At 52.1% G+C, this 27072-nt stretch overlaps 1 protein-coding gene across 1 annotated transcript; it reads left to right on the forward strand.

Annotated features, from left to right (window-relative positions):
- Nucleotides 1–6963: 6963 nt before the first annotated feature.
- Nucleotides 6964–12193, forward strand: FGF19 (fibroblast growth factor 19). Its single transcript, XM_027532384.1, has 3 exons — nucleotides 6964–7340; nucleotides 7742–7845; nucleotides 10597–12193. Exons 1-3 carry the CDS (start codon nucleotides 7100–7102, stop codon nucleotides 10906–10908), a joined length of 657 nt encoding a protein of 218 aa, XP_027388185.1. The 5' UTR covers nucleotides 6964–7099; the 3' UTR covers nucleotides 10909–12193.
- The last annotated feature ends 14879 nt before the right edge of the window (nucleotides 12194–27072 follow it).

Genomic DNA, 27072 nt, shown 5'->3' on the forward strand with positions numbered 1-27072 from the left:
TAAACTCTGGGAGTTGGTGATGGACAGGGAAGCCTGGCGTGCTGCAGTCCATGAGGTCACAAAGAATCGGACACAACTGAGCAACTGAACTGAACTGATGAATTTTTACCTAACTAAAAAAATGATGACGTTTTGATTGCACTTGTTTGACTTAGTATGAATAGAATGCTAGATTTCAATGTAAAAAATAGATATGCAATGAGCAGCAAAGGTTTACTGTATAGCACAGAGAACTACAGTCAATATCTTATAATAACCTATCATGGAAAATGATTTTAAAAATAACGTATGTGTACATGTACAACTGAATCACCTTTCTGGCCACCTGAAACATTGTAAGTCGACTATACCTCAACAACAACAAATATATATATATATATATATTTAAAAAAGCAAAGAACAGATTGGCCCCAATGATGTCTGGAGGAAGGTGTACCTCCCTCAGCGTGGACAGAGCAGGGTAGTTCCCTAAGTCCAGGAGAAAGTCCCCACAGCCTGCGCTGACCTAGTGGCCTCATGCTGACGGGATCCACTGGGAACAGAGTCCAGTGATTCCCCTTCCGAGAGTGGACAGGTGTGAGATATGCCTCCACGGACGTCCTCCCCTCTGTGATGTGGGTGAGGAAATTGGAAACAAGCTAGACAGACAGCAACAGGGGACGGACTGCACGCCCCGGGGTACCCCACTCGGGTTTACAGGCACCGAGAGATGCCACATGCAGAAGGCCATCTAATGCCATGGGAGACGTTTACAGTAAGCCGGTAATGTGCGTGCGTGCATGCTAAGTTGCTTCAGTCCTGTCTGACTCTTTCCCACCCTGTGGACTGTAGCCCACCAGGCTTTCTGTCCATGGGATTCTCCAGGCAAGAATAGGGCATGGGTTGCCGTGCCTTCCTCCAGGCAGACCTTCCTGATCCAGGGATCAAACCCAAGTCTCTTGGGTCCCCTGCATTGGCAGGGGGATTCTTTACCACTAGCGCCATCTAGAAGCCCAAGTGGGTAACAGTTCAGTTCAGTTGCTCAGTCGTGTCCTACTCTTTGCAACCCTGTGGACTGCAGCACGCCAGGCCTCCCTGTCCATCACCAACTCCCGGAGCTAGCTCAAACTCATGTCCATCGAGTCGGTGATATCATCCAACCATCTCATCCTCTGTCGCCCCCTTCTCCTCCTGCCTTCACTTTCCCAGCATCAGGGTCTTTTCCAATGAGTCAGTTCTTCACATCAGGTGGCCAAAGTATTGGATTTTCAGATTCAGTTCAGTTTCAGCTTCCAACGAATATTCAGGACTGATTTCCTTTAGGATTGACTCGTTGGATCTCCTTGCAGTCCAAGGGTCTCTCAAGAGTCTTCTCCAACACCATAGTTCAAAAGCATCAATTCTTCAGTGCTCAGCTTTCTTTATAGTCCAACTCTCACATCCATACATGACTACTGGAAAAACCATAGCTTTGACTACATGGACCTTTGCTGACAAAGTAATGTCTCTGCTTTTTAAATATGCTGTCTAGGTTTGTCATAACTTTCCTTCCAAGGAGCAAGCATCTTTTAATTTCATGGCTGCTGTCACCATCTGCAGTGATTTTGGAGCCAAGAAAATAAAGACACTCACTTTTTCCATTGTTTCCCCATCTATTTGCCATGAAGCGATGGGACCAGATGCCATGATCTTAGTTTTTTGAATGTTGAGTTTTAAGCCAGCTTTTTCACTTTCCTCTTTCACTTTCAACAAGAGGCTCTTTAGTTCCTCTTTCCTTTCTGCCATTAGAGTGGTATCATCTGCATATCTGAGGTTACTGATATTTCTCCCAGCAATCTTAATTCCAGCTTGTGCTTCATCCAGCCCAGTATTTCACATGATGTACTCTGCATATAAGTTAAATTAGCAGGGTGACAATATACAGCCTGGATGTACTTCTTTCTGGTTTGGAACCAGTCTGTTGTTCCATGTCCAGTTCTAACTGTTGCTTTTTGACCTGCATACAGATTTCTCAGGAGGCAGGTCAGGTGGTCTGGTATTCCCATCACTTGAAAAATTTTCCACAGTTTGTTGTGTTCCACACAGTTGGATCACAAGTTGGTAACAGGAGGATACAATTCAAATACTTTAAAGTAAAAAGAAAAAGATACGTATACACTTTCAAAAGTCTGAGGAAGAAATTCACCCAGTTAGAAATGGTGACTCAGAATGGGGTCATGATATTCCAGGTTTCAAAATTTTCCTTTGTGCTTTGCTGTGTTTTCCAAATTTTCTACCAGGAACAAGGCCTATTTTTGCAATGAAAATGTTAAATATCAACTATATTGAGGCTTAATTTAAAATAAGATGTCGCCTAGTTTGGACAAACGTCATTGCCTGTCCTGTCGTTCCAGAAGGCATCCTTTCCAGCAGATTCACCTCCTCTCCGGCCTCGGGCAACCACAGCCCGGTTTGCTACTGTAGGTTAGATGGGTCTCTTTAGTGTTACTGTTACATCTTAAAATAAATAATAAGCATGGCGAAGATAAGCCATCTGTCACACACCTTCATTCGCCAGGTGGATGCTCTGTAAATATGCAGCATTCCTTTTTCTGTTTCACAGATAAGGAAACTGAGGCTCACGGAAGACCTCCCTTTTCTGGCCTAGCGGGGAGCCCTCTTTTTAGAATAATGATCCTAACGGGGGGAAAATGGGCTTTAATGAAACCGAACACTTTGGGGAAAAGAGTGCATGTCCCAGTGTGTGCGTGCTAAGTCGCTCAGTCAGTCGTGTCTGACTCTTTGCAACCCTATGAACTGTAGCCCACCAGGCTCCTGTTTCCAAGGGGATTTTCTAGGCAAGAATACTGGAGTGGGTTGCCACACCCTCCTTCAGGGAATCTTCCCAACCCAGGGACTGAACCTAAGTCTCTTATGTCTCCTCCATTGGCAGGGGGATTCTTTACCACTAGCGCCACCTGGGTGAAATGAAGTGAAGTGAAGTCTCTCAGTCGTGTCCAACTCTTTGCCACCCCATGGACCCGTAGCCTATTAGGCTCCTCCATCTGTGGGATTTTCCAGGCAAGAGTGCTGGAGTAGATGCCATTTCCTTCTCCAGGGGAACTTCCCGACCCAGGAATCGAACCCGGGTCTCCCTCATTGCAGGCATACGCTTTACCGTCTGAGCCACCAGGGAATAGATTCTAGCAAAAATGTCACAGGCTAAGACTCAGATGTCCCCTACCCTACCCAGAGTTCCAGTCTCAGGGAGGTCCAGAACTCACTGTGTGGCTTGTCCCTCTCCAACCCATCCAAGACTTCACCATTTTTCTGTCCCTACGTTCTTATTTTTTACTGATGAAGATTTTCTTTCTTTCCTTTTTTTACCAACACCCAGAAGTTTCCGTAATTACAAAGTACTTCTCCGCCAAGCGGTAGGAGCAGGGGGTTTGGGATGAGTACAGAGAAGTACTTGTGTATTTAAGAAGGCATGTTGGACATTGTAACGTAAATTTCTAACTGAAAAGTGAAAAGAAGAGGGATTACTTTTACAATGCAAAGCCTGGAAGTCAAGCTAAAAGAGGAGACCTTTGTAGCTGTTGGGGTGTGGGTTTAGAAACAATGGAAATTGACCACCATCAGAAGAACAAAACCAACAAACCCAGATGAAGCGGGGAGACCCCAGGAGAAGGGTTTAGGGCGGTTAAAAAGGGCAGCTAACATCAGATCCAGAACAAAGCCGCCAAGCCAAGCTCTTCTGGCCATCTGGGCCTGAGACCCCTGGGGCCCTGCATGGGGATGACAGGGCATGGCGGGGATTGGACCTGCCTTGCATTGTCCACTCCACTCACCAGGGTGAGTCAGATGGCTCAGCCACCTGGACCAAATCAAACGCAGCCTGAACACTGAAAACCGGCTCCACCCAGCGCACCGGGGGCTGCAGGGGGCGGGGTCTGCAGTGAGCAGCTTGGCAGCCGGTTGGTCCTCACCTCCATCAGGCTCTCACCTGGAGAGCCCCACAGTGGGCAACAGCGCCCCCCGCTGACCAGCGCCGCCTTTCCTCTGCGCTTCCCCGCTTCCTCCAACCGCACACACCAGTTGTTCAGCCGCTAAGTTGTTTCAGATGCTTGGCGACCCCGTGGGCTGCAGCACGCCAGGCTCTCTGTCCTTCACTCTCTCGTGGAGTTTGCTTAGATTCATGTCCACTGAGTCGGTGATGCTGGCTAACCATCTCATCCTTTGTCGCCCCCTTCTCCTTTTGCCTTCAATCTTTCCCAGCATCAGGGTCTTTTCTAATGAAAAAGGCTCCAAAGTGTTGGAGCTTCAGTTTCAGTATCAGTCCTTCCAGGGAGAATTCAGGGTTGATTTCCTTCGGGATTGACACAGACCAGGGGTACCAGCAAGCCAGCACAGACGCTGGGCCCGACCACCCAGGGTGTCAACCCTCGCTGGCTGCCTGGCCAAGTCTGTAAGCCTCAGCTTCCTCACGTGTAGCACGGATAAATCACCGAAACTTGCAGAACACTGCTCTGACCACGACATTCCACGTACGCGGCAGCCCCTGAGCAGATGGTTGTCCTTCTCTGTGAACTGTATCTGAGGCACTGTCTGTCCACTCTCCAGTGCGACTCCAGACAAGGCTGGAGGCATAAGGAGGCAAGAAGCCCCAGCGGGTTCATGACCTGCCCGGGGAGTGGCCGGGCGTGATCCATGCTGCCGAGGGTCTGACCCTGGGACCCTTGCCCCTTTTAGGAGGCCACACAGCCTCCCTGAAATGCAGCTTGACCTAGATTTACAAGCCTGACAGCCTGGGTTCACCACTTACATACTGTGCAAACTTGGGTCACTCTGGCACTCTGACCCGGGCAGCCCCAGGTCACTCTGGGGCCCCCTATCTGTTCATTGGCATTACCAACTCGATGGACACGAGTTTGAGTAAACTCCGGGAGCTGGTGATGGACAGGGAGGCCTGGCGTGCTGCAGTCCATGGGGTGGCAAAGAATCGGACACGACTGAGCAACTGCACTGAACTGAGACCTGTTCACTGGGGGAGGGCAGAAGATGCTCAGAGTAGGGCCTGGGTGCAGGGAGCTGCCCAGGCCTCTCCCAGCTTCCTGAACTCCTGCATGGGGGCCGAGGGGGTTGGGGCAGGCCTCTCTCCGCCCACTTGGCCTTAGGAGGGGCAGCAGAGCCCTTGTGGGTGGGACCAGAGGCCGCCTCCCCTCCTCCCCCAGCCAGATTTGGGGCATGGCCCCCAGCGCACCCTCTGCCATCCTCTTCAATGCCCTGCATTTATCCAGGGTCTTTACAAGGAAAGCTGCAGGGGAGGGTAATTAAGTTTAATAGGAGCCGCTGTCGATTTAAAGCCACAGGGGGGAAGTAATTAGATTTAACAGAAGCCCCGGCTTTCTGAACCAAGACACTCAGCGTGGGGGTCCCTGGCCCATAAAGCTTTCGAGATGATGTCTTTTTTTGTAAAGACTTTCCTGGTGACATTTTCTGTGCGCTCCGTCATTAACGCCAGTCACCGGCTGGGGTATGAACGTGGTCTTTACTCATTGAAATTCATCAGGCCTGGCGTGGCTCTCTCTCCCTGTCTCCACTGTGGGCCCTCCCCCGCGCTCCTGGGCTCAGCCAGTGTGGCTTTTCCCCAAAACCAGCCTCCTTGGAGCCCCACATCCCGGGGTTGGGGGCAGGTGGTTGGAGGAATAATGAGAAAGAACCAGTGTTGAGCCAACATTCGTCCCTAGAAGGACCCCTCTCTTTCCCGCAGGGGCATTCTCCAGATGTGGACTTTTTCTGAGCCTCATCAGAAAAGCCATCCGGTTTGCGGGGCGGGGGGGTGGCGGGGGGAGGGGGGTGGCCACTTCACTAGGTGGCCCCAGTTTCCCCAACTGGTGCCTCTCCCCGCCCCACGCCTCCCCTCCTCCCCGCAAGCAGCGCCCACCACTGCAGCCCTGCCCCTCCCCACCAGGTAAGGTGCTCCCCTGTTCCTGCCCGCCGCGCGCCCCGCGAACTGCACGCCCAGCCCCTGGAGAAGCTCTCAGGGACCCAAGGACAGCACCGACGACGAAAGACACAGCAAAAACAGAGGAGCCTCCCTGCGCTACGCGCCCTGGAAAGTCAGTTTCCCAGTCTGCAGCTTGCAAGCCCACCCTGCCCCACTCCAGGCGCCCTCCTCCCAGGCTCCGGGTCCAGGGACCGCCGCGGGCCGGGCCCGGCCGATACCCGGGCTGAAGCGCCATCTAGCGCTCGCCCGCGCGACCCTATTGTTCCTCCGAGAGCCCAGGTCGCGCCTGGCCCCAAGCCGGGGGACAAAGTACTGGCGTGGAAAGGGGGGCCGGGCAGGAATCTGAAGAACATAAAGCCGGATAACGTGAGAGGCTCTGAGCTGCAGGGGGAAAATAAATTCCAGTGGACCGCTCTACCCCCGGGGCTTTAAGGGCTGGAATCGTGGCGTGAGCGAGTGGATGTGGATTGCAGGGGAGGGGGCCCCAAAGCCGAGGCGGGGTTTTTCCCACCGGGAGTGAAGGATGCAAAGCTCAGTGTCCCCCGTCCCCGTCTTTGATGTCGGGACCCCGGCTCCGCGCAGCCCCGGCCAGCGCCCGGCGACGAGAGCATTCCCGGGGGGTGGGCGGTTGAAACCAATGGCCTGGGCGGGGGGGTGGGAGTGGGCTCCGCCGTCCGCTTCATTTCTTTACAAAATCAAACTCGCCCAGACGGAAGCGACCTGGCGTCGCCCCAGCGCCGCCAGGAGGAGCTCCCCTCAAGTTTCCAGCGAAAGAGGGCCTCCTTCACTTCCAGATATGGGCGGGGTCACCCGGGCGGGGCCCAGGGAGAGGCTGGGTCGGGGGGCGGGGTGTGAGTGGGTGTGTGCGAGGGGCGGAGGGCTGATGCAATCCCGATAAGGGCTTCGCATCGCGGGCAGACGCGCTATATAAGGTCTCCGGCCGCCAGCCGCCGCGCCGTCGGAGCTGGAGAGGTGCCCAGGTGCCCGGAGCGTGCAGCGGTCTCCTGGCTCAAGGGCACGGCCACCCCTCCTCCGCACGCTCTGTCCCGCAGGGCCTCGGGGCCGCCGCCCAGCCTCCCGCACCCTCACCGCCAGATCTGCGCGCAGAGCTCCGAGCCCGAGGGAGGTGCCATGCGGAGCGCTCCGAGCCGGTGCGCCGTGGCCCGCGCCCTGGTCCTGGCTGGCCTCTGGCTGGCCGCAGCCGGGCGCCCCCTGGCCTTCTCGGATGCGGGGCCGCACGTGCACTACGGCTGGGGCGAGTCGGTTCGCTTGCGGCACCTGTATACCGCGGGCCCGCAGGGCCTCTACAGCTGCTTTCTGCGCATCCACTCCGACGGCGCCGTGGACTGCGCGCAGGTCCAGAGCGCGCACAGTGAGTGCCCGCCGGGCCCCCACCCGTCACAGCGCCCCTTCTTCCCTTTGCCTCTTTCTCGCTCCCGGAACCCCGGCTCTTGGCACTTAGCGATCTCTCCCTCCCCGACCCCCCGACTGCGGGAGGAGCTGGGGGAGGGGGCAACGGGTGCGTGGACCTACTGCACCGATGGGCTCCCCTCCCCTTCCCCCACTTCGGCTTCTGCGGACCCCCGCCCCCCCCCCACCATTCCGGGGAACTCCAGGTCTTGGCACCTGGGCGTTCCACTCCCATCCCGAGCCTCCAGACATGGAGAGGGGCTGGGGGGTTGGGGAGGACGGGCCTGTACACCCACCAACCACTTTCACGAGTTGTGGGCCCCGCGGGTTCCGGCTGCAGTTTTCTGCTGTTTTCCCGCCCAGGTTTGATGGAGATCAGGGCGGTCGCTCTGAGCACCGTAGCCATCAAGGGCGAGCGCAGCGTGCTGTACCTCTGCATGGACGCCGACGGCAAGATGCAAGGACTGGTAGGTGTCTCGGTCCGGCCGGACGCGCGGGGGCGCGGGCCTGCGGGGCAGGAGGGCGCGCAGGGTCAGGTTCAGTTTCCTTGTTTGCTCTGTCCCGGCCGGTGTGGAACTCGGAGGGGAAGGCGGCGAGGCCCGGATTACTCTTCTGTCCCACTTTCTAATTTGTAAGTTTATGGAGAACGGGTGAGGCCCCGCCTTTGCATTCCCCCTGAACTAGAGGCAGATCAGTCGGACGGAGGAAGTCGGCGCTTCGATGTTAAACGGGGAGCCCACCGTGGGCGTTTTCGGCTTTGCCCTGTGCGCGTGTGGCGCTCGCCTTCCCCTCCCTCCTTGAGGTAGTTTTTTTTTTTAAAGTGGTGGGTGGGGGGGGTGGCTGGGGAGGAAAAAAAGAAAAAGGGTGTATCCACAACTTGGATTTTTTTTTTAAGTCAGAAGAAAAATTACATTTGGGATTGAAGAGGCTTTTTAAAATTAATTTTTACCCGCTAAAAAATAGATTATTTTGTAGCCGCGTTGGGGTCCTATTTTCGTGGCCGCACTCATCCCCCTGTCGGGCTCACCTGTATGGCAGAGGCCTCTTTGGGTGGCGGTGGGAGGGCAGGCCCAGGTAGCCAGAGAAGTCTGGGGGCAGGAAGTGTGCAGATGCCGGCTCTCTGGTCGCCGGAACAAAGGCTGAGAGTTCAAAGGGAACCTGAGCCCCCCGGGCGCGCAGCGGAGGCTGTGTGAGGTCCCGGCCTGGCGCAGGGCCTCAATGCAGCCCTGCTGGGCCGGGGCTCCGATGGAGGGCCAGGGGGCAGCAGGGGCAGGGGAGGGCACCGGCCCTCCAGGGATGCCCTCCTGTCCGCGGCTCAGATCTCTTTAGTGTCTCAGTGTTTTGTGGCTCTGGTGCCCCTTTATTCTGTTTATCCAGAGATAAATAAACCTGGCTCAGGTTTTATGGCGTCCCGCGTGAAAGGACAAGAAAGGCGGCAAGAAAGCTGATACCCAAAGCCACTCCGAGCCCCCGCAGTTGCAACCCATGTGAGGTTTACTTAGGGGTGGTGGGGGCTTCAGGGGCAGAGCCCCCGCAGGGGCGGCTGGGTCTAACCCATCATCATTCTAATCCAAACTGAGGGTCCCTCAACTAAAATCCTGTTCTGCCTCTAGGTCCTGCGGTCACAGTTTAGCAAAACTTGAAGATTAAAAAAAATAAACAATTCCACATCCTCCCAGAAACTCGAAGTCGTTACACTCTCTCTTTGGCAAATGAGATGTCAGTTTCTCCCAAAGAACCAGCAGGGTGAAATAGTCACTCTATTTGATTTTAATTCCCTTGTTTATCAATTTGCATTTCTCCCCTCCATCTGGTGGCCTTATTCCCCCGCACGGGAGCTGGGCATATCGCTCCATTGGATGCAGGCCTTATCAGGGCCTTATCTGAGCACAGCGCTCCCTCACCTGCAGTGAAGCGACCTTTGTAGGCTTGGGCAGAAATGAGACTGGGTGCCTCCCAGGGCATTTTATGGCCGAGCCCTCCTGGCTCCCCGCCTTTGGCTGTGCTCTTGTGTCCTGAAGACAACTGACCCTCTGCATTTGGGACTCCACCGGCTCACTCTCAAACTTCTGCCTTCTGACTTTCTGGCCACCCACGGGGTGCAGGCTTCCTCCTGGCCTGGGGGAGGGGGCTGCCTTTATCTCCACGATCCTGGCAGGCTGCCTGGAGGGCAGCTACTGAATAAAGGAGCCAGAGGGACTGAGGTTTCTCTTACCAGAGCTCCAGACAAAAAGGCTCAGGACCACAGTCATTTGGGTCTAAATGGGAAATAGATGCTTTCATCTGGGCTCCAGATTGGATTACTCGTGATTCTTAATTAAAAGACTGATCCTAAAAGGATAACCTAGTTAGCAGAGTTTCCCAAACCGCCTGTGGAATACAAGGGACTTTTTCATGGCAATAATTATATATTTAACGTCGGGGAGGGAAGCATTGCATGCCTGTCAAGGCTGTGACTTTATAGATGTTGCTCAGAACAAGACCAAGTTTAAAAAGTGATGTGACTTAGTGAAAAAATACAACGGATCTATGTGAGTTATATATAGATACTGAGAATATACACTGAACACATGAAATATACCTGAAGTATGTGTATATAGTTGAAGGTTATAAAGTATAAAGGTATACAAACTACATATATGTCTAATATGTTGAGTATATATGTTTAATGTTACACATGTATTTTCTGTGACATTACTATTTACATGTGAATTCAACGTGATGTGTATTTAATGAGCATATTAATATATAACAAAAAGCTTTCATACTGAATATATAAGTACCTATATATATTTTGGGGCTTCCCTTGTGGCTCAGCCAGTAAAGAATCCGCCTGCAATGCTAACGTATGTGTTTCGTATATATGTTTAATGTCTAACACATATTTAATGTTATATAATTTATGTTTTATTTATAACATATATATTACTTATAACATTTATATGTTAATATGATGTAATATCTAATGGGTATATTAATATAACACATGCTTTGCATTTTATATGTGTGCATATATAACATTATACTAAATATATATGTGTTTATATATGTTCTTTATACACCTCCGTGCTTTATAAACTTGCACACATCCTTGGCTAATGGCATGGGCCGTTAGCCAACGGCGTGGACACCTACTCACCTGCAACTGGTTGTCCGGCTGTCTCTGCTGGTCACCCAGCCCGGTGGGCCCCGATTGAGGCTGTCTCTTTGCTTCGCAGACCCAGTACTCAGCCGAGGACTGTGCTTTCGAGGAGGAGATCCGTCCTGACGGCTACAACGTGTACTGGTCCAGGAAGCACCATCTCCCGGTCTCCCTGAGCAGCTCCAGGCAGAGGCAGCTGTTCAAAAGCAGGGGCTTCCTGCCGCTGTCTCACTTCCTGCCCATGCTGTCCACCATCCCAGCCGAACCTGAAGACCTCCAGGAACCCCTGAAGCCTGATTTCTTTCTGCCCCTGAAAACAGATAGCATGGACCCTTTCGGGCTCGCCACCAAACTGGGATCGGTGAAGAGTCCCAGCTTCTATAATTAATGGAGGCTCTGTCCTCTCCCCTCCACCCTGGCCCTGGAGACCAGGACCCCAGGCCTGAGGTGCTTGCGGAGTGGGTTTTCTACTCCTGTATGATCCTGAGTCCAGGTTCTCTGTAGCTTTAGGAGGAAATATTTAGAACTTGTACATAGACAAAGTTTTACATGGGCTGTGCCGGTTTCTAGCGGATAGACTTGTACGATCATAAAATGGTAAGCCTTCCACCCCACCCACCCAGCTTCTACCTACCCCAGCCCCTCAACCCTGCTGGACGAGTGTGTGCTGCCCTGGTTCTGCCTGAGTACCTCCACTGGCGGAGAGCTCACTGCCTCCGGCAAGGTTCTTATGCCAGGCTGAACTTCTCAGCAGTTCTCTCCTCCTATTCTTTTGCAGCACGCGTGGCCAGAGGAAAAGCAGTTATTTTTTTAAAACTCATGGGCAGGTAATCAATTTTGTGAAACCTCAGGTAAATCTGACTCTACTGCCTGGGGAAATTCTTCCAGCTCTCAACTCCAAGAAAGGACCACTGGGCCTCCCCAAGCTCCTCCAGCACAGAAGTAACCACTTGCAGGCACCACCAAGCTCCAAGAGCAGGGGGAGCCCAGAGGCCCCTCCAGCCGGGGTCAATCTTGAGAACTCCCTGTTATGGCTGGCTCTGGGTTGGACAGCCTCACGGGACCCCTTGGCAACCCACCCGGGGCAGATAAGGCGGCCTATCCATCCCTCCTCTTCCCCCCCTTCACCATTGCTCTGCACGTGGTCAACACTTACCCGGGGTCATGCTGGTCCCCTAAGGTGAATGGCCGCACTGCCGCCTGCTCAGAGGCGTGGCCAGTCCCGGCAGCATCTTCCTTGCCATGGTGGCCGGGGTTTCCAGGCAATCGATCTCGGGTTGTCATTGAGGGCCCTTAGAGAAGGAACCCTACAGGCTTCCTCCCCGCAGTTCACTCACCTCACTCCGGGGTCTGACCCCCACCTCCTTTCTACCCGCTGGGATGTTGACCTGAAAAGGTCAGAGCAAGTCCTCCGCCTGGGGTCCTGACCCTTTCATTCCAAAGCCCCGAAAAAGAAGATCTGAAAACCCCGAATCTCACCAGTAACTTGTCAAAGCCGCATGGAGATCGAGTCCGTTTCCAGCACTTGGTTTCCACTGTGATATTTATGAGTAATTTATTGTGTTTGATATGTACATCTCTTTATTTTCTTACTTTATTTATACCCCCAAATGGTATTTATGTATGTACACGAGTTTTGTTTTTTTGTTTTTTTTCTACATTAAAGGGGAATTTGTATCAAAAATTATCTGGAATATTTGTGCAGGAGGAGAGGGGAGGGAAGGAGCCTGTGTCCGCTGTGTCTGAGACTTTGATCACTGGGGCCACGTGATTCTCTGTTGGGGGCACATGTTCCTGAATGTTCTAGGATGATGAACAGTGTCCCCAGCCGCTACTGACAATGCACCAGTAACACCCCCTCACCCCAGTCATGGTAATCAAAAATGTCCAGAAGTCGCTACCTTTCTCTGGGGGACAAAAGCGCCCTCTCATTTGACTGAGAACCTCTGGCCTAAACGTACAGGGTTTCTCGTGCCCAGTAACAAAGCAAGTGGCAATGCTGGGTCACAGGCCCAGTGACACCCAGGCTGTGCTGTGACTCTCGTGGCATTTCCATGGTGTGGCTTTGTGGTCTCAGCGTGGGTACTGAGCCTTCAGTAGAAACTTCTGTCTTCTCAAGCCAGGGACATGGACTCGCAGCTGCCTTGGCCTCTCATGTGCAAAGCCGAAGCTTTCTTACACCTTTCCCACAAATGCCATCTGCATCAAGCGAGCCAGGTCGCAGGGCTCACCCCACCACCTCTGCAGGGCCGGCTGGGAAAGCAGGTGGCAGGTGCAGCACAGTGCTGCTCTGATGGAAGGGGATGGGGGCCGGGCGTCTGCTCGTGAGAAAGGAGGCGGTGGTTGGTACCCATGGAGTGACCAGTTCAGGACCTACCTCCTAAATGCAAGTACAGGTGCGTGGATTCAGCTGCAAAATGTGAAAGTCGGTACCAGGCTGCCAGGGCCCGGCGGTGGGGTGACTGTAAAGGTGGTGCTGAGACAGTTTTGCATGTCTCTGGTGGTGGTGGCATCAGCTCCACACGTGTGATAAAACGCCAGAATTGCACACGCCTTTGACTGACCTGGATTCCCTGGTTTTGATGTGGCCCCAGGATCACTTAAGATGTAAACACTGTGGGGAGCTGGGCAAAGGGGATACAGGACCTCTTTATACTAACTTTGCCACTTACTGTGAATCTAGAATTTTTCTAGAATAATTCTAAATTAAAAATAAGGCTCCTTCAAGACCCCCAAACAAAATGAACCTGTTCTCTGACTTCATAAAAACCTCAAATGTTTGCTCCTCAAGCCATCCAGGTCACAAATGCAGTGAGGCTAAGAGTGAAGCCTGGAAAATGGACTGCGGGAGGCTCAGCAGATCCTCCTCCATCTACTGGCTGTTCATGTTTAGCTGAGCCTCAACTTCCTCATCTGTAAATGGGCAGAGAATAGCACCTGGTGTGGACAAATGTCGGCTTCACTCACTCAGCACAGGGTGACTGGGTGCTTAGGTGGGCCTCTTACGATGTTTGAAGTGTTAGTTGCTCAGTCGTGTCTGACTCTGTGACCCCATGGACTGTAGCCTGTCGGCTTGCTTTGTCCATGGAATTCTCCATGGAGTGGGTGGCCACCTGGTGCAAAGAACTGACTCACTGGAAAAGACCCTGATGCTGGGAAAGATTGAAGGCAGGAGAGAAGAGGATGATGGAGGATGAGATGGTTTGATGGCATCACCGACTCGATAGACATGAGTTTGAGCAAGCTCTGGGAGTTGGTAATGGACAGGGAAGCCTGGTGTGCTGCAGTCCATGGAGTTGCAAAGAGTTGGACATGACTGAGTGACTGAACTGAACTGAACTGGGTCGTTCCCTTCTCCAGGGGATTTTCCCATCCCAAGGATTGAACCCATGTCTCCTGCATTGTAGGCAGATCCTTTACAATCTGAGCCACCAGGGAAGCCTTGTTAAAGTCTATGAAGGCTATTTCACTGGGCTCTTCTCACTGCACCAGCAAGTGGTCCCCACCTTCTAAACCATCTTTCACACTGATGACACCCCCAAGGCACTCAGAATGGAATCCTGCCATTTGCACATCAGGGCTTCCCTGGTGGCTCAGTTGGTAAAGAATCCGCCTGCAATGCGGGAGACCTGGGTTCAATCCCTGGGTTGGGAAGATCCCCTGGAGAAGGGAACGGCTACCCACTCCAGTATCGTGGCCAGGAGAATTCCATGGACTGTGTAGTCCATGCAGCTGCAAAGAGTCGGACACGCCTGAGCGACTTTCACTTTCATTTGCATGTCAGGAGGGCCTTTCCCTCCTTAATGCCCCGTCATCCTAGGTAGACAGAACCACGTAACAACGCTTACTGATGCATCATCCTCTAGCCCTGCGTTATAGACGAGGGAGTGTGGGACCAGAGAGGGGAAGGCACACATGCAAAGTTGCGCAGCCCAGAGGCAGGATGACGGAAGGGCTCTGGGGTCGGGCCAGCCTGGCAAGGAATCCCCAGGCTCTTGACCTGCTGTGTGACTTTGAGTCAGTGCCGGCCCCTTTCTGAGTCTGCGCCTTGTGAGAAGGGTGAGATGAACAATGTCTGCCTTGCAGGGCTGTTGGAGGAAATTGAGTATTTTTTTTTTAAACCTAGTTGTTTGGTCTGACTCTTTGTGACCCCACCGATGGTAGCCCACCAGGCTCCTTTGTCCATGGGATTTCCCAGGCAAGAATACTGGAGAGGTTGTCATTTCCTCCTCCAAGGGATCTTCCTGACCCAGAGATCAAACCCATGTCTCCTGCATTGGCAGGTAGATTCTTTACCTCTGAGACACCAGGGAAGCCCCTGCAGTTGAGTATCATTTGTGTGAAAGATCCTGATACAGCGTAGGCTGCCAGCAACAGCAGCCCTCGCCGAGGCTAGAACACTCCACCCTGAACCATTACTTCCAGTGGTTCTCAGATTTGGCTATGGATAAAAAATGTCACCTGTCACATCAGTCAACAAAGGGTGTTGCAGCCATCAAGCCCCCAGTCACGGCGGCCACCCAAGACTGTGCACCCCAAGGGCTTTCAGGATGGAGAAAAGCAGGTTGCTGGCCCCAGAGAGCTGAGATTCAATCAAAGGAGTGATTTCAATGAGCCCAGACTCCTGCATCTGCCCGTACAGAGAAAACTGCTAAATTCATTAACTTGAGATGTCTGGCTTTTCTGTAACAGTAATCTTCTGATGTCTAAGGTTTTGATGCGAGTACATGGTTTTGTTTATCTTTGGGTTCTTCTTAAAGCAGTCCCTCAGACCTGTCTGAGAGGCTCAAGTCCTCAAAAAGTCTGTGGAGTAGAACATAATTCTCAACTTCTGGGTGGTGTATCTTTTCAGTCGACAGGTTGCACACTGGAATCCCCTGGGGTGGGATGATTAGCCCCATCCCTGGAGATCCTGATTTAATTGGAATAAGTCTGGTCTGGACACAGGGATTTAAAAAAAATTGAAGTATAGTTGGCTTACTGCATTGTGTTAATTTCTGCTGTACAGCAGTAATTCAGTTGTGCACACGCACACACATATGTGTATATATGTACATCACTCTTTAATGTTCTTTCCCATTATGGTTTACAATAGGGTATGGAACATAGTTCTCTGTGCTAGACGGTAGGCCCTTCTTGTTTATCCATCCCATATATAATAGCTTACATCTGCTAACCCCAACCTCCCGCCGCACTCCTCTCCCAAACCCCTCCCCCTTAGCAACCACAAAGCTCTTTTCAAGGCCAGAGGGACTTTTTAAATCTTCCCCCTTGGTTCTCCTCTGCAGCCTAGGTTAAGAACCAGAGAAACAGTTTACACCCCATCCTTTTTACTCTAGAGACAGACACTCCAGGAGAAAAATGAAGTGCCTCCCACCCTGGAGCCTCTTCCCTGCAGCATAGCTGACGATGAGTAAACGCACAACTTCATTAACTAACTTATACTAAAGTGTTGATGGTTGATGTGCCTTCTCTTCAGGTCACATCTTCAGGTCACATCTTCAGGTCACTTGACCCAGAGGCCAAAGAGTCGTGATGACTGTCTCTATGGATGATGTGGGTAGTCTGGCAGGAAATGGGGAAGATTAGTTTTTTGAGACTGTCTCTCAGCACCCAGCCCCCTGCCCTGCAATGCGGGAGACCTAGGCTCAATCCCTGGGCTGGGAAGGTCCCCAGCAGTAATTCAGTCATGCACACACACATATATTTAAAAGCATGTACATTGCTTTTTAATGTTCTTTCCCATTATGGTTTATCACAGGATGTGGAACACAGCTCCTTGTGCTATATGGCAGAACCTTGTTGTGTATCCAAGGGAACGGCTACCCACTCCAGTATTTTGGCCTGGAGAGTTCTATGGGCACAGGAGCCTGGCAGGCTACAGTCCATGGGGTCGCAAAGAGTCAGACATACCTGAGTGACTTTCACTTTTGATTTTCACTCACCACCCACCCCCCCTGCCCTGCCTCCTCCTAGAAAGGTGGATTGCTTTCTTGCTGTCTTTCCCCTCCCTGCTTAGATAGTGCTGTCAAATTTAGCAAAGAAAGTTCAGCATGCCTAGTTAAATTTGAATCTCAGATAAGCAAAGCTTTGTCTCTCTTTTTTTCAGTATAAGTATGTCCCATACAATATTTGAGACATACTAAAAATTTATTTTAGAAGGCTGAGCACTGAAGTATTGATGCTTTTAGATTGTGGTGCTGAAGACTCTTGAGAGTCCCTTGGACTGCAAGGCGATCAAACCAGTACCAATCCTAAAGGAAATCAACCCTGAATATTCATTGGAAGAACCGATGCTGAAGCTGAAACTCCAATACTTTGGCCACCTGATGTGAAGAGCCAACTCATTAGAAAAGACCCTGATGCTGGGAAAGATTGAGGACAGGAGGAGAAGGGGATGACAGAGGATGAGATGGTTGGATGGCATCGTTGACTCAATGGACATAAGTCTGAGTGAACTCCAGATGGTGAGGAACAGGGAAGCCTGGCATGCTTCAGTCCATGGGATCACAGAGTCAGACACGACTTAGCGACTGAACAACAGTAACAAATTATTGATTGTTCATCTGAAATTCAAGTAAAACTGATGTCCAGGGTTTCATCTGGCCATCCTAGCTTTAGCTCCTCACTACTGACATGGGGTGAAGTGATGAGGGAGGGCCAGGGGCAGAAAGTTGCTCATTTGGACAAGCCTGGCCAGGGATCAGAGCCCAGAAGCAGAATCCGGAAGACCCCATGGGCAGGGCACCCTTGTAGAATTCCATTCTTTGTTTGGGCCGGCTCCTATCTGTAAAGTGAGAGTCTTGATACCCCGGCAAGGCCTGTGCATGCTGGCTCTGGGCCCAGACGGCATCCGGGGTCAGGGTCTCGTCTCTGCTTCCAGGCATCTCCATCCTCTGTGATGACGAGGCCGTCCCCAGTGGTTCCGGCTTCTCTTCCATCCTCCTGCCTCGTCAGCAGGGGTGAAGCACAAGTCTCTCCTATCAACGGCTCCTGCAGGAGTCCCAGGTCTGGTGGACTCTTATCATGTCCCATCTTCTTTCCGCACCAGATCTCCACAGCCAGGAGTCACGATGCTCTGGCTGGCCAGGGCTGTGTCACTTCCTCTAGCCCCCGGAGGAGTTGTCCCCATGAAGCTCTGGGCTGGAGGGGGGGTTGGTTGCCTAGGGGAAAACCCAGGGGGGTAGAAATTCCCTCTAAATGTCTACATCCACCATCTAGGCTGAGTCTTCCCTGGAGGCTCAGATGGTAAAGAATCTGCCTGCAATGCAGCAGACCAGGGTTCCATCCCTGGGTCAGGAAGATCCCCTGGAGAAGGGAATGGGCACCCACTCCAGTATTCTTGTCTGGAAGTTTCCATGGACAGAGGAGCCCGGAGGGCTATAGTCCATGGGGTCCCAAAGAATCGGACACAATTCAACAACTAAACACACACTCCACTTAGTGCTTGATTGGCTGGGCGTCTTGCTTCTGGGTCAGGACATGCCATCTACAAAGGATCCAGAAGACTGGGAGATCTAAAGGGTGCAGTTTCTGCATCCTGCCCCATGCCAGGATGCAGAAACTGCTCACCCAGTCGTAGAGGGCAGGACAACCTCCCAGCCCCACTCTTAAATTCCACTCCCGCGCTATCGGGGCACCAGAAAGCAGGCTCAACTACGGGGATGTAGAGAGGAGGAGTGTGTTTTGCAACGAGGGGGAAAGACAGAGAAGGACAGAAAGAGACCCTGGGTGTCACAGGACACACATCACCCCCTCACTGCGGGGGTCCCTGCTGGCTGGGGACGGCCTCATCATGGAGAAAGGAGATTCCAGGCTTTCCGTGATATGAGTGGAGGGGAGGAAGCGTCTTTTTATTTAGATCTTCTGCTCCCTGACCCACCTTCTAAGCACAGTTGCCTTTGGTATTTCCTCTGTAAGCGCTGAGTCCCGCATCAGAGGTTATCGTTTTTGATTGACCTGTCTAACGGGATGTTAAGAAACACCTGAGAAGGACAGTCTCAAGTGTTAGTATTTACCCCCTGGTGTGACAAGTAACTGCTCAGTTTGATGCTTTTCTTTCCTCTCTGAAGTTCCAAGCCTTCTTCTAAATTCTTTGAATCTTCAGAGAACCTCCTCTAGCCATTCTTTACTGGTAGGGTTGCTGGCAACAAATCCTTCTGGTTTTCCTTTGTCTGAGATTGGGGCGGCCTTGCTGGACCAAGATAGAACTCAACCTCTTCCCTCTTCCTCTCCCATCCATCCTCCATCCAGCCATCCATCCATCCATCCACCTGTCCTTCCATCCATCCATCTGTCCAACCAACCATCTATCCTCCATCCATCCATCCATCCATCTAGCCATCCGTCACCCCTCCAGCCATCCCCTCACCCATAGCATCTATATAAGCTTCCTTCCATCCTCTCTTTTAACTTCCTTGATAACTTTAAACTTCCTGCTTGCTTTCTCTTCCTCCCATCTAGGATTTAGGGTAAATGTCACCAACTGCCGTCCTTCCTAGAGGCTTCTGTGTGCAGGGGACCTCTCCGGAAGGAAGTACAGAGAGCATGGATATAGTCTGTATATATATCTGTATTATGGACTGAATTGCATTCCCCCAAATTCATATGTTGACACCGTAACCCCCAGTATATTTCTGGGTGTGACTGTATGAGGGGATAAGGTCTTTAAAGAGGCTAAAAGGAGGTCATTAGGGTGGGCTGCCCATCCAACATGATTGGTGTCCTTATAAGAAGAAGAATAGACACCAGACGCACACACAGAGAAAAATCACAGGAGGATACGGGACAAGGCGGGCTGCCAGCCACGGAAAGAGGCCTCAGGAGGAGCGGAACCTCCAGCCTCCAGCCTCAGGAACAGAGACAATACGTTTCTGCTGTTTAAGGCTCTCGTCTGTGGTTTTATAAGTTTTATTGAAATAGTTGAGTTACGTTGTATTAGTCTCAGGTGTACAGCAAGGCGATTCAGTTATACGTACATACATACACATATATGTGTGTATATATATATCTCGGAGAAGGCAATGGCACCCCACTCCAGTACTCGTGCCTGGGAAATCCCATGGATGGAGGAGCCTGGTGGGCTGCAGTCCATGGGGTCGCTAAGAGTCGGACACGACTGAGCGACTTCACTTTCACTTTTCACTTTCATGCATTGGAGAAGGAAATGGCAACCCACTCTGGTGTTCTTGCTTGGAGAATCCCAGGGACGGGGGAGCCTGGTGGGCTGCTGTATATGGGGTCGCACAGAGTCACACACGACTGAAGCGACTTAGCAGCAGCAGCAGCAGAGAACCGCCCGGAGAAGGAAATGGCAACCCACTCCAGTGTTCTTGCTTGGAGAATCCCAGGGACGGCGGAGCCTGGTGGGCTGCCATCTGTGGGGTTGCACAGAGTCGGACACGACTGAAGCGACTTAGCAGCAGCATATATGTGTGTATATATATATATATATATATATATATACACACACCTTTTAATGGATTCTTTTCTATGAGTGGCTATTCTAAGATACTGAATATGGTTTCCTGTGCTATACAGTAAGTTCTTGCTGTTTATTTGTTTTAGATACAGTGACGTATATATTTTAATCCCAAGCTCCTAATTAATTCCTCTCCCCTTTTCCCTTTGGTAACCATAAGTTCAGTTTCTGTGTGAGACTGTTTCTGGTTTGTAAAGGTCACTTGTATCATAGTTTAGACCCCACATATAAGTGGCATTATGCGGTACTTGTCTTTCTCTCTCTAACTTACCTCGCTCAGCATGAAAATCTCTAGGTCCGTTCATGTTGCTGCAAATCGCGTTATTTCATTTTTATGGCTGAATATGCTAACTCTCCACTCTATACACAAATGCCATTCTTAATGTATATAATGGAGTATTCCATTCTTTATCCACGCCTCTGTCAGTGGACATTCAGGTTGCTTCCATGTCTTGTAAACAGTGCTACTGTGAACACTGGGGTACATGTGTCTTTTTGAATTCGAGTCGTCTCCAGATGCATGCCCAGGAGTGGGACTCCAGGATAATTTTCTATGGCACACTTGTTGTTATTCAGTTGCTAAGTCATGTCTGACTCTCTGCGACCCCATGGACCGTAGCCTACCAGGGTCCTCTGTCCATGGGATTTCCCAAGAATACTGGAGTGGGTTGCCATTGCCTTCTCTAGAGGATCTTCCTGACCCAGGGATCGAACCCACGTCTCCTGCATTGGAGGTGGATTCTTTACCACGGAGCCACCAGGGAAGCCCATGACACACTCGGCAAATTAATAAATATCCCCACCTAGTTTTGCCAAGAATGCAGTCCAGATGAGAGGATTTAACTTGCAGGTGGCACGTCTTTCCTAGCACGTAAGCTCCTTGAGGCAGGTTTTAACGTTCACTCCCTGTTGTACCCCCAGCCCCTGGACACCTGCAGGCTCCCTGCACGAGAGTCAGCGGAACCTGTGCCCACTCCAGGCCCGGAGGGGGTAGTTTCTTTTCTGGGGGGGAGGCTGATGGACAACCAGGGGGAGTGAGGAGCCTGGAGAAGAGTCCTTACCAGTCACAGCTCGGACATCAGCTGCAGAGCTGGGTTCTTTCTGGGCCTCCATCTTCCCACCTGTAAAATGGGGGCTCAAACCTGGGTCTTTGGATTCAATGTGATTTTCCTTTTAGAAAGGTGTGCATTTAATTACACTAACAACGATGCATGAGTTATTTTTGTGAAAGAGCAAATTCTATGAGCAAAGAAAAGGCCTGTCCCCACCTCACCCACTGCTGCCCACCCTCTCACCATTCTGGACCGCTGAGTGAGTGGTTACATCCATGGTTGGCACCACTGTCGTCCCAAGCCCATCACCCCTGCCTCATTCCTCTCCTCTCCTGCTCCACCTCCCTCTCCCGGCCCCCCACCTCTCTGCCAGCCTCTCTGGCCTCTGCACGGCTCCTCCCCTGTGACCCTTCACCCTTAGACTCTGTCTGGAGCCATCTCACCCCCGCACTTCAATGCAGACCTTCCAGACCACACTGACTAACCCAGCCTGCCTTTTGTCTACACTGGATTCCGTCCCACGCACGGACCGCTCTCGGTACCGTGGAGGCCCACAGATGCTGTGATGCCTCACCCTTATCAGCAGAGATGTCCCGGAACACATCTCCACGCTCGGCTGCAAGTGCTTCTCCAGGGTGATGGTGTCATTTCTTAGAGCTGCCGTAACAAAGGACCGCACACCAGGAGACTGGAACAGCACGGATTTGTCCTTCCCAGTTCTGGGGGCCAGTTCTGATGCTGAAGCTGAAGCTCCAATCCTTTGGCCACCTGATGTGAAGAGCTGACTCATTGGAAAAGACCCTGATGCTGGGAAAGGTTGAAGGTGGGAGGAGAAGGGCACGACAGAGGATGAGGTGGATGGATGGCATCACCAACTCAATGGACATGAGTTTGAGCAAGCTCTGGGAGATGGCGAAGGACAGGGAAGCCTGGCGTGCTGCAGTCTATGGGGTCGCAGAGACGGACATGACTGAGTAACTGAACAACCAGCTCTGGAGGCCAGCAGTCTGAGATGGAGGTGTGGGCAGAGCTCTGCTCCAGCTTCTGGGGGCTCCAGGAATCCCTGGGCTTGTGGCCGCGTCCCTCTAGCCTCTGCTTCCATCTTCACGTGCCCTGATTTTCTTCCCTGTGTGTCTGCTCTCTGTGTCACAATAGAACACTGGACCTTGGATTTAGGGCCTTGTGGGTAATAAACAGGGTGTTCTCACCATCAGAGCCTTATTCCTGCAAAAACACTTTTCTAGCTAAGGTCACATCCACAGGTTCTGGGGTTAGGACTTAATCATATCTTTTGGGGGCCATCCAACCCACGACAGATGGACAGACATTAGTAAAATTGCTATGTTGGAAACCGTTAGTCACTCAGTTGTATCCGACTCTTTGGGACCCATGGACTGTAGCCCGCCAGGCTCCTCTGTCCATAGTATTCTCTAGGCAAGATTACTGGAGTGGGTAGCCATTCCCTTCTCCAAGGGCTCTTTCCGACCCAGGGATCGAACCCAGGTCTCCTGCATTGCCCGCAGATTCTTAACCACGTGAGCCACCAGGGAAGCCCTTGTGTTGGAAAGGACATGCACGTTTAAAACATTGCCAGAGGCTGTCAGACTGCATCCTCAGTTTATCCAGGGGCAACGTTACCACGCGCTTGGGCACACGAGACAGACTTGTCAGAAGCTCCGACCTCCATTTACTTTGGGGAGACTGAGAACAGGTGGTGATGATGCCTCATCCAGTTTCACCCACCACCCACTCCATCCCGGGCTGGGAGCCCTGCCTTCCCCATAGTCAGGGCTGGCGGGGCCTGAGGCAGGCTGGGGGCTATGGGGGTCACCTCCTTCCTTGTCAGCTCTTCTATCCAGGGCCCGGGGTCCCAGGTGGAGTGACTGAGGCTGAAGCCTGGATCCCAACGCCAGCCCACAATGAGGAGTCTGAGACCTTGGATTGAAGCGGAACTCAGATTCAAGCCACCTGGCTGGACCAGGCTCCAGGACACCCCTGGGAGACTTGGAAGGCGGGACTCCATAATCTGGCTTCTTCCATAAGAACCAGGTGAGCTGTCCCCTGGCCCACGTTTTCTTCTCCCCATGTGTGATCTGAGGGCCCTGAGCCGACGGGGGCAGTGGGCCAGAGCTCGTTGATCAGTCCCAAGCCGGGGCTGGGCAGTCAGGGGGCTGAGTCGAGTTGCAGCAGAGGTGGCTACCCCCGGCCTCCCGGCTTGGACATTTGCCTCTGCAAAGCCCGGTAGCTGTCCGGAGCTTCTGTGAGTAATGCTGATAAAGTCCGTCTCCACGTCTGCTTTCAAGATGACAGTGATAACCTGAGAAGAGGGTCTGACACACAGTGGGTCCTTATCGTGGTTATGGTTCCGGACTGGAGAAGTGGAAGCTGGGGAGTAGAATGTTCCAGCACCCGTAGGAACGGTTAGGGAGTACGGGAGCCCTGGCCCAGGCCGGCGGCAGCTCGGGTGCGGCGGAAGCACAGCCGAAGCACAATGGTGCCCCCAAGTGGCGGCTCCGGATCCGGAGGCTCACGTTGCCAGCTCCCGCGCCATCTCCATCCTCGAGCTCAGATTTCATCCTGGGGTTGATCCGTGGCAGCCCACCCGTCCTCTTTCGCAGACGACCCTCTCCCGGGAGGCGGGAGAGTCTCCTATCATGGACTCCGGGAGAGTGTGAAAGGAGAGGAACGCTTCATCCCTTCTGCAACCTGACATTAAAAATGCATTTATAATATTTATGAATTCATCCTATTTCCCACGTGCCAGGTACTCATCCTTTTATCAGGGTATCAATATTCCCTCCCCCTCCCATTTTACAGATGGGCAAACTGAGGCACCGTCAGGGGAATTCTACTAACGCCAGTGGGTGAGACTCCATTTCAGATGATGCCAAAGCTGGTTTCCTGCTGCAGAGCAGAGGAGGGAAGGGCAGGCTGTTGAGGACCATTCCCCCGCCACCCCACTGTTATTGCTGGAGACTCCACTCTGGGCCTGACTTGGGGCCTTCTGGATGCCACCCTCCAGCTGGTGAAGAACGGGGAAGAGGTAGGGGCTGCCTGGAGGGGAAGGGCTGCAGCGCCGGGAAAACCCATAGAGGGGTCCCAGGCCAGAGGGGCTACAGAGCTGGGAGGCAGACACTGGAGGCCCAGAGCTGAGGCCCCTCTGAGGAAAAGAAGGGGTGTCAGCCATGTGGCGACACTGGAGGGCACCCGCTCTGGGGTCATGAGTCATGTGTTCCCTGCAGGACGGACGGGTTGTGCCTTTGCCCATCATCTGACCTCGGCAGGCCCCTTCCATCTCTGGAACACCATGCCTGGCTGGACCGGTCATTGCCTGGTCCGGGGCTCTGCCTCTCCAGGTGCAGTACATTCCTAGAGGGCTGCCTCCCCTCCTGGTGAAAGATCTTTGAGCTCTGGAAAGAAAACCCTTTCTGTGATCACCTTCTCTTTCGGGAAGGCGCTGTGGGCAAACACAACCATGGTGGCCTCTGGCCCCTCCTCCCTCCAAGGGGGTCTGCTTCTCAGCCCCTGGGTCCCCTCACTTATTCATTCAATAGCCTCTCACTTACTCGTTCGACAGCCATCTATTGGGCATCTGCACGGTGCTTGATCCTGCACAAAATGAGCTCTGCAGTTTTGGTATCTATTGATACTAACACTCAAAGATGTTTATCTTGTCTTTTCCACCTTTGTGCTGTGCTCAGATGCTGTCGTGCCTGACTCTGCAACCCAATGGATTGCAGCCCACCAGGCTCCTCTGTCTGTGGGATTTCCCAGGCAAGAATACTGGAGTGGGTAGCCATTTCCTGCTCCAGACGGGGTCTTCTGACCCAGGGATTGAACTCGCATCTCTTATATCTCCTGCATTGGCCTGAGGGGCAGGTTCTTTACCACTGCACCATCTGGGAAACCCCTGGGTTTGGAGAAACCACTGCTGAGCCCATAATGGATTCTGTGTAAATGGGAAATAGCCCTTCCTGGGTTAAGCCCCTGAGACAGCAGTGTTTCTTTGTTCCTGCAGCCCAGCCTAGCTAAGCCTAACACAAGGTGAGCAGTCGCCCCTCTGACTCCGCCCCCCGCACCCCCCCCCCCCCCCCCCCGGCAGTGCAGGGCTTGTTGCCCTGTCTTTGGGCTACTCTCCCCAAGTCCTCTCTGCTTCTCAGTCAGCACATTACTCCCGGGGATCAGCCTGGGTTTAAGGAAGCAAGGAGTCTGGCCTTTGCTTCCTTCAAGAAAAGAAGTGGTAGTCAACCCTGCTTCTCCTTCCAGCACTTGGAATCGAAGGCTCTGCCCCTGTGGATCCTGGAGCAGAGGCAGAAAGGCGAATGGCCAGGAGCTGGGGGGCTGGGCTCACACAGTCTGGTCCGCATCTCAGGGCTTGTCCTGCACAGCACTGGCCTGTGCTGTTCAACCACCCAGGGGTCCCTGCTGCCTCGGGGGCAGAGAATGACCTCTGCTGGCCAGGGCCCTTCTCTAGGGCAGTGATCCCCAAGCTTTTTGGAAGCAGGGACCACTTTCGTGGAAGATAATTTTTCCACTGGGTTGGGGGTGAGGGTTCGGGAGGGACCAATGGGGAGCTGCAGGTGAAGCTTGGAAGGCTCAGTCGCCACCGCTCACCTCCTGCTGTGCACCGCCTTCCTAACAGGTCTCAGACTGGGGACCCATGCTTCAAGGTGCTCAGGGGACCCCTGGTGGTGGTCACGGGTCACAACTCAGGCTCCCACCCGCACCCCAGGTCTCCTGTTTTGTGGCTGCAGGAGATTCCTGTGGAGGCGGGTGGAAAATGGCCCTTGAAGGCAGGCTCCAGAGAGGCTCTGGCAGGCAAGGAGCAGAAGAGACTCCGCCAGAAAGGCTGGAAGGGACTCAACCCTTGGATTCTCGGTCCCCTGCCCCAGTGGGTCAAACTTGGATGAAAGCCTGAAGAATACCTTTTTCCAATCCTTTTCACTTATGGGCGGCTCAGTTGGTAAAGAAACTGCCTGCAATGCAGGAGACCCATGTTTGATCCCTGGGTTGGGAAGAGCCCCCGGAGAAGAAGAATACTACTCACTCCAGTATTCTTGCCTGGAGAATTCTGTGGACGGAGGATACAGCCTATGGAGTCTCAAAGAGTCGGACACGACTGAGCGACTGACACTTTCACTTCATGATGCATATAGTACAAGACGGAGATTTGTTTCCTGGAAGTGAGTTGTCATTTAATGACTTCCGTTTAAGACACTGAAATCTGTTTTTTTCCCTGATTATGAAAGGCTATGTTACTTTGTGATTTAAAAAAAAAATCAAACTCATAAAAACATAGAAAATAAATATTATTCACGATCTCATCAGTCCTATCCCCCAGAGAGGAAGCTCTGTAACTCAAGGACTTGGATAGGATTAATCTACACTAGGAAAGGGACCCCAACTCTGCAATATAGTTTTGAACATATATTAAAAACAGTCAGTATGCCTACAGGTTCCTTCTTCAACCACCACAGGAGCAAATGACACATTTTGTTTTTAATTTGGTTTGCTTTTTCATTCTGATAAAATGGTCATGTTTCCAGGTCAGCCACTATAGAGCTCAGATCACATTTGGTTTGGTTCATTCTGGAGGTTGCCTAGTATTTCACTGTGAATATAAAAATTAAAAAAAAAAATCATTTCCAATAAGACAACACTTTCCAATCAACTTTGATGAAGTTTTTCATTTCAGTTATATCCACCTGGTTCTCTTTGAAAGAAGAATATGGAAAACATTTCTGTTTTTAAAACTGTGTTTTATTTGTTAATATGGTAGATCCCTGGCTTCTCTTGTGGCTCAGCTGGGAAAGAATCCGCCTGCAATGTGGGAGAACTGGGTTCGATCCGTAAGTTGGGAAAATCCCCTGGAAAAGGGAAAGACTACCCACTCCAGTATTCTGGCCTGAAGAATTCCATGGACTGTATACTCCATGGGGTCACAAAGAGTCAGACACAACTGAGAGACTTTCACTTCACTGGGAGTTGATCATACCAGCTCCTTTACATTTTTGTTATA

This window comes from Bos indicus x Bos taurus, chromosome 29 (assembly GCF_003369695.1).
Source record: "Bos indicus x Bos taurus breed Angus x Brahman F1 hybrid chromosome 29, Bos_hybrid_MaternalHap_v2.0, whole genome shotgun sequence".
Lineage (NCBI taxonomy): Eukaryota > Metazoa > Chordata > Mammalia > Artiodactyla > Bovidae > Bos > Bos indicus x Bos taurus.